Raw genomic sequence first — 7,881 nt, forward strand, 5'->3', positions numbered from 1 at the left:
TTGGGTATTGAATGAACAATTCTATAGTCTTTTTCTTTATTCTTATGTACGCGTAAATAATACACGTGTTGGGCTTCATTGTACTTTGCTGCTCCATTGTCATTTACTGTTTCGCTTCAGCAAATTAATTTCAAAATGTAAAAGTAATTAATTCATTCTGAGCCTGCAAAATGTAATGTGATAAATGACACTGAAGATCTTGCAAAAACGTTTTCCGATCAAAGCTGTACACAGTCCACTGTGGTCATGTCTCTCCTGTGTGTGTTTTTGCTCTTTTCAAATAGTGACATCTTGTGGACACCTGGGCTCAAAGCCATGGATTACTTTGTTGTTTCAACATTGCATTCCTATCTCTAGTAGCTGTGAGGTGTACATGATGATAAGAATGAATGCACTGATAATAATGATGATGATTTGATATACCGAGATACACTGATACGTTGAGAGGTTTATATATATTTCTAGAAGTAACAAAATTAGTAGCCCTTGCCAAAATATAAGGAGGAATTGGCCAATGTCTGAGAAGCACTGATATGGAGTTTTGGTTCGTCGCATTAGTGACTTAATTTAGCCTAATTATTAGATTAAAATTTAATTTCTATGAACAAGTCGGTGGGCCCCATACAGTTGTTTTGGAAAATAATAATTTTAATTATCTTTCATTATAATTAAAAGTGATATTATTTTGATTCTGTGAAGTGGATTATTGTAAAGGCAAAAAAATAAAAAATTGTAATTGTCAATTCACGTTTTGTTAAAAAAAAAAAAGGACAAGGAAATCTCGCGATACTTCCCAAACTGTTTGCTAGGCAGCAAGAGGAGTACGGGATGAGAGGGGAGACAGCAAAATATCTCGGTTGTTCTGTAGCAACTGCAAGCGACAGACAGATCGAGATTTAATACACACTTTGTAGCATAGGTTGATTTACAAACCATAAGCCCCAAACCTGCTGTATGTAGACGGGATTTCCTGATTATACGTGAAGTGAGATTTGGAAGTACGCGGCCACAGAAGCCAAATTTTATGTGTGAAGTGCTAACTGTTAGCTGACAGGCTACATAGCATAGCCATTGATGCAATGGCGTTGAAAAGAATTCAGAAGGTGAGTGTATATTTTTTTCCATGCTAACCATACCTTCTTGTTGATAATTATCTCACCGTGGGACCCTCTGTGAACATCATATCAGTTTATATTATTTTATTTATTAGTCACGAAGCATTGCTTGCTTGTTTTTGTGCTGCTTTTAAAGTAATTCACAGACAAAGACGAGCTAACGGCCCTGTTGGTGCATTGCTACAGTAACGTTGCCGTTACGTTATCGTTAGCAGTCGATAACAACTCTAACGGCGCCATTATTTCGACAGCTACATTTTGTCTGTGTTTATTTTTTCATTCTGACACGTAGCACCTTACCTAATGTAAAGGTTGCTAGCAACAACAAGCCAATCAAGTCATTTCGCATTGCAGCGCCAGGTTAGCAGTAAGCTAACGTTACTAGATGCTTTGGTCTTTGGTTTGATTGATTGACGTGAAACGTTACAGGATTTGCTTTTAAATTCTTAGCTTGACAGTTGTCTTTATTCTTGTGGCTCGTCATTAAGAGTATGGCGGGTGATGTGTTTAGCCGGTGAATGACAGCTGCTTGCTTGTTGCCAAAATTGAACCCTAGTGTCAGTGTTGCCATATATGGAATGGCAAATGGGGCACTGGAGCAGGCCACGGTGTGTATTTATATAACAGAATAGATAGGCTTCCTTTCAAGAGATGTTAAATAACAGGCTTAATTTCTATTTAACCATCTGTTGTTTTGCTGTCTGTGCTTATTGTCGCTTCACGAGTAAATGGCGTTTGGTCCAGGTGTCTACATTCATTGTTGATACAGTAAATGAAATTTTACATACTAGTTACTAGTATGTAAATTTGTACTAGTTTTATAACCTTTGTAGTCAACATCTATGGTCTGAAAGTGAACTGATGCCTAAAATATTGATGAAGTCATCTGTCCTAAAACTCCTATGTACATGTCAGCAGCCCTGGTGCATGTCTGCACAGCAAACATGGCTTCCACTGAAAAGACTCTAATTACAGTCTGGCTCAAATTTGGGGTTGAACCCAAAAAACGTTAAGTTAGCCCATAAAGCCAGACATTATATGGATTAAGCCCCAGTGAAGTTTCAAAGATGCTGGTTAACTTCCCATTCTCCAAGGATAAATGGAAATAATTTCAAAGTAAACATAATTAATCCATGATTCAGCATTTTGGCATGTAGCGTATTGCCCTAATTAGGCTCCAGCATCATTATGTTTTCTTGTGTACTCACATATACACAATAAATTAACTTAAAACAACCACTCTGTTTGCTAACCCCACTTAAAATGTATGTGGTTTTCCTGAAAATAGCACAGGTGTTACAAAACTACAGCTGACAGTAAATTCAAGGCTGTTTCATTATGCAATTGTCTTGCCTTTAGGAGCTGTCAGACCTGCAGAGGGACCCACCAGCTCAGTGCTCTGCTGGACCAGTTGGAGATGACTGTAAGTAGTTAGAAAACTGCTGCATCAGTGTATGCCTGAAAGCAATAATACATTACTGCTGTATATAAATTGGCTTTTAAGATTACATCAATAGAGTATGTCATTGCGCATCCGGAGTTTGCATCTATAGGTATAGGCATTATTAATCTTTTATAAATCTTTTCTTCCCAGTGTTTCATTGGCAGGCAACAATAATGGGACCGGTAAGTGAAACTGTATCTCAACCTAAGTGAAATATGATACAAAAACAATGAAATTGCTGCCCACCAACTTATCTTGTTTCTATTTTTATTTCAATAGAGTGACAGCCCATATCAGAGTGGAGTGTTTTTCCTCACCATTCACTTCCCGACAGATTACCCCTTCAAACCACCAAAAGTGAGTGAGGGTTTATCTGGGGCGTCACATAATGAGGCACATGTTTCAACTCGTCATTAATATTTTTTACTGCGGTAAAGGTTATTGGCTTCAGTGGAAAATTACAACGTTCTTTTCCCGTTTATTCACAGGTTGCATTCACAACAAAAATATACCACCCTAATATCAACAGCAATGGAAGTATTTGTTTGGATATACTGAGATCACAATGGTCACCTGCACTTACAGTATCAAAAGGTAAGTGAAAATACAAAATTCATACTAGTGTGTTGACATTTCATTTATTAAAACAATGGCTAATGTTGACTCAGTATACTAAGTCCTACAATCTGAAGTTCAGGGCTCTTGTATGCCTGTAGGTGGTGTTATGTGTACTTTGCCAGAGCTGAAATGTTGTACATGTATGTGTCAGAAAATGTACTTTGTTGCTACATTGCAACATCCAGAGACCGGACTGTAAAGTACATTGTACAGATAATTTTTGATTCAGATCTCTGCTCTTCCTGTTCATAGCAAACATAGCAGGTTGGTATTGTCAAAAGAATGATGCTGATACGTTCCCTCAATTCAGCTTTTTTCCAGGCCTTTGTGACCCTGCAACCATGAGACTCCAATCTCAAGTCACATGTTGAGACTGAATGTGAAATGTCAAATCAGGTCCATGTCATCAAGTGTTATGTTCAAATGTAAAAAAAAATGGGTCGTGTCAGAGCAAATGGACTCCTGTATCAAATGAAGTTATGAAGTACTGTTCAATTTAATATTGTTTTAATAGGATACAAAAAACTGACTTAATGGATCAGTGCCTGTAAATATGTGTGCATTACAATTATATACTCAAGACAGAAAAATAATGGATGTCACCACTATGATGTCAACAGTTGGTTTGTGGACTCTCATCTTGAAGCCTCAAGTTTGGCATGTGGGCTGTGGTCATTTTTATTTTACTTATTTATTTACTTACTTTGTGGAGCCATAAGTGACCATATTTATGTTAGAGGGTGAAGCTAACCCTGAGGCTCCTGCTTGTTTTGTTAGTAAGGTGCATGTATGTTTAACTGTGATACTGTTAATTCTAATGTTCACTAGTGAAAAACAGGCTTAAAACCATTGATACAAAATCTACTTACAGAAAAAAATGAACATCTGACTCCTTAGAGGGTCTTTTAGACCCTCTTATAAACAACAAACAAGACATTTCTTGGCGACCAAAACTACACTTCACTTTCATAAACTGTAAAAACATTTAAATAGTGGCAGCTGTGGTTACGTCTATACTCTGTGAATCTGGGGTTACGCCATGGTTGCAGTAACCTAACCAACGTTGTAGGCATGTCAACAGATGGCCAAGAGACCAAAACTGTTTTTCTATCAGGCTGGAAACATTTGCTTCTGCTGTAAAGTTTGGCATTTTAACATGGGGGTCTATGGGGATTGACTTGCTCTTGTAGCCAGCCTCAAGTGGTCATTCAAGGAACTGCAGTTTCTGGCACTTGTGCACTGGCTCCATTTTTTCAACCCCGGAGGTTGTCGCTTGACACAAATACATGATCAGTTATATTTTAAGGTATTTAGTCACGTATATATTAATATTCTGTTTATCAGTATCACTTGGCCCTACTGTGACGATTATCTGAAGATGTCAAAATTACATCTAGCTGTGCTGGTGTTAGGAGCAGGTCTGTCAAGGCCATAGCTGGTAAATCTCCTCTCATTGTCACATTGTTCTTCTCTTAATGTAATCTAATTACTCTCCCATTCGTTCTTCCACAGTATTATTGTCTATCTGCTCTCTTCTTTGTGATCCAAACCCGGATGACCCACTGGTACCAGAGATTGCCCATACGTACAAGGCTGACAGGGAAAAGTGAGTGTAACACATAAATGAGATTTACATCTCTCAGCTTTTCTCCTTGTCACATTTACTTGTCAGTTTTGGGGATACAGTTATTCGAGGTCACCTGAAACCTTTTCTGAACTCTGTTTTACAGATACAACAAATCAGCAAGAGAATGGACTCAGAAGTATGCAATGTGAAAATGCCAGGGAGATCAAAATACAAATGAGAACAAAAGAAACACGTTTGATTTGTAACTTGAGGCAAATGAGCAACAGAGGGGAAAAAAAACTAGGCAACAGCCCATCTTTTGGAGCAGGAAGCGATACAATGAGGTACAGTGCCACCTGGCTTTCCATGTGCTGAGCTGCTACCATGTGCTGTCCTTCATGACTTGTATGGATCTGCTGAGCAGGACCTGATGGGCTCCTTAAAGCACTCCCATATGGAATACCGGAAACTCTTCACAGTCCATACCGCCACACTCAGACTTTAAACTGTTACTCCTGCTATCGTGATTATCACTATCATTGTTACTATTCATACGCATCATTTTCACCATCAATGACTCATATCGTTGTGCTACTCAGAAGCAAAATGTTTGATTTATTTAGGAGGTCGGCTCTCCCTTCATTTCAGAGGTACTGTCTGTGTCCCACTGGATGTCTTGTTATTACTGTATTTCCATGTATTTAGTGGCCTTTCTGTGTTATTATTTTCGGTATACGTGCAATTGAGGCAGAATGTTCCCTGTTCAACACAAAATGGTGCGGTGCCATTACCAGCAGCTGATCTGTTGGCACATACTGTCTCTACCCCGAAACAATGTGAAAGATGCAAAGAAGGATTGGTCTCTTATCACCCACTGCATTTTGAAATTGTAACAGTATTAGGTGGTTTTAAGGACACTGGAAAGCTGCTGTTAAGAGATAGCTGGCCCTTGTTTCACTGTTGTGGGGCTGTATAGGGCAAATGTCAACTTCCATTTTTCTCACACATGCTGTCATTGTATAAGTAACCACCCTTGGCTGGTGTCCATAGTGCACAAAATACTACTGTTGTTTGACTGAATACTTGTTGTGTAGCTGTGATCATGGCTACTCTTATATATGGCATATAGCTGAGCTGTGTGCCACCTCCTCAGTACAGTTACTCAGGTATCTAACCAAATCATCAGCCTTTTACCTGCAGTGACACATGGTGAGAAAAATAACCAGGTCCCATATCATCAGGCCTCAAAAAATGTACTGATCTTAGTTCACTGGTTCCTATAAATGAAAACGCTCGTGCTTCATGAAGAGGTTAAATGATCAAAGACTGAGCGGCACTCCTGAAGTTCTTTATGCATATAGGCTCTTACGGTCTGTGTTGCACAAAAATATGCTGTTGCAGAAGTACTGTCATTTTGTCAAAGAGAAGGTTTTTTTCATTAGCCCTCTCGGGTTGTTTTCATCACCATCTCCATTTATTTTTGAACAACACTTGGATGTGAACAGCTTTTAAATGACGCTGTTTAACATGTACATGCTACTGTTTCTCTAAAACAAAATGGCCTTTGGTTACAGCTGGTGTCACTTATACTCAAAATGGGAATTTAACAGACTTGACATTTCTCAGAATCCATTAATTTCAATTTATGTGCATCTTGTTATTTGAGGTGAATAAATACAGTTGCCATGACGTTTTGTCATCTGCTTTAAATATAAAGTGATGTGGAGTATGTCAGCATTTATTTATGTTAATATTTGAGTCTGCAAAGGTTTGGTTTGTTATGGAATTATTAATCCACACTGACAGTAAAGCAGTTTGTCTCGGTGATGCGTTTGTGACCTTTTGTATTGTATCTTTGAAAGCTTTAGTGATAGGCAACTTTTTCATTCATGTCACCAGAATTGAACAAGATTGTGATGTGTCATAATGTAATATTGGTTTTAATATAATCCATTGTGACTGTTGGATAAAATAGTTAGGAAATGCAATGATTTTTTTTTTCTTTCTAGACATGGCTCATAATGTGCTGATGCTGCCAATATAAAGGGAATTATTTGATATTATAAAGGGGAAGAAATGTAGCTCTTGAGGCATTATTGGGTGGATTCATTCAGACAGGTCTAAACATACTAAAGCATGAACATTTTAGAGGCTTTGATTGTAGAATAAACACCATGGTTTAGGCATCAAATATAGACTTTCATTATTCTTAGCTGCTGTAGAGAAAATTAAAAAATCTAAACAAGTCATCTTGAAACACAGTATACACTAAAAGGTTTAAAAAATATATCTTCTAAAAGCAGTGAAAGTCTTTGCTGCCAGACCAAAATTGAAAATGACTTGTGTGTTAATAGTACTAGTTCAAACTTTGTGTGCATTGTTGTTTGTTCATCTGGCTATTTATTTATTTGAAAGCAGAGTATCTTCCAACTGTACGATTGAATGCAGCCTCAATTCATCATGTGAGTGGTGCGACATTGACTTCCTTTGTCCAGTGTGCTCAATAGAGTTTATATAGGCAGCTTGGCATGCTTTGCACTCTGGAGAACCTTCTCACAGCCATTTGCCAGATATCAGGGATTTCGTTACAATTCATCCGCCTAACACCTCCGACTAAAATTTTAGCCTTAACCCTCATTGTGTAAATATATAGAGAGAACATTAATTTGTCATAAACTGTAAATTTGCTATCAGGGCTGTATCCCCCAAATGGGTGATTCATTTCATCACTAGATAAGGAAACCTGCTTTAACAGTACCAATATTTTTGTTGGACATTTTCAGCCTGGCTTTCTCTGAATGCAGGACCAGCCTTCATGCATCTTAAAAATTTGGAATATGTGTGCTTGAAATGCCACCACGAACGTCCACTTGTCCTCACATAGCCTACACAAGATAACTATTGACCTTGTCATAACATATGAATAAAGCTCATCTTGGTTTACTATTGTCTGCTGTCATTTTTGTGTTTGTGTGTATCTTTATAATGCAGTAATAACTAGCAGTAGAGTGAGCCAGAACCTGCTGTGCACTTACGGCATTAAGGGGGAACACCACCTAAATTAAGAATTGCAATATGTTATTTCCATGACCTCGGAGCTACTCTGAAAGTCAGGAACTAGAGAAGTAAGTCTTAAA

At 38.0% G+C, this 7,881-nt stretch overlaps 1 protein-coding gene across 1 annotated transcript; it reads left to right on the top strand.

Annotated features, from left to right (window-relative positions):
- Positions 1-809: 809 nt before the first annotated feature.
- ube2d4 (ubiquitin-conjugating enzyme E2D 4 (putative)) lies at positions 810-7,688 on the top strand. Its single transcript, XM_049578984.1, has 7 exons — positions 810-1,103; positions 2,475-2,538; positions 2,710-2,741; positions 2,839-2,916; positions 3,048-3,153; positions 4,690-4,783; positions 4,908-7,688. Exons 1-7 carry the CDS (start codon positions 1,080-1,082, stop codon positions 4,951-4,953), a joined length of 444 nt encoding a protein of 147 aa, XP_049434941.1. The 5' UTR covers positions 810-1,079; the 3' UTR covers positions 4,954-7,688.
- The last annotated feature ends 193 nt before the right edge of the window (positions 7,689-7,881 follow it).

This window comes from Epinephelus fuscoguttatus, linkage group LG6, assembly GCF_011397635.1.
Source record: "Epinephelus fuscoguttatus linkage group LG6, E.fuscoguttatus.final_Chr_v1".
Classification (NCBI taxonomy): domain Eukaryota; kingdom Metazoa; phylum Chordata; class Actinopteri; order Perciformes; family Serranidae; genus Epinephelus; species Epinephelus fuscoguttatus.

Excerpts from the sequence above, each read along its gene's own strand:
- ube2d4 (XM_049578984.1), top strand. The coding sequence starts at position 1,080 with ATGGCGTTGAAAAGAATTCAGAAG. Across the intron at positions 2,742-2,838 it reads AGGCAACAATAATGGGACCG|AGTGACAGCCCATATCAGAG; the intron begins GTAAGTGAAACT and ends TTATTTCAATAG. Across the intron at positions 4,784-4,907 it reads TACAAGGCTGACAGGGAAAA|ATACAACAAATCAGCAAGAG; the intron begins GTGAGTGTAACA and ends TCTGTTTTACAG.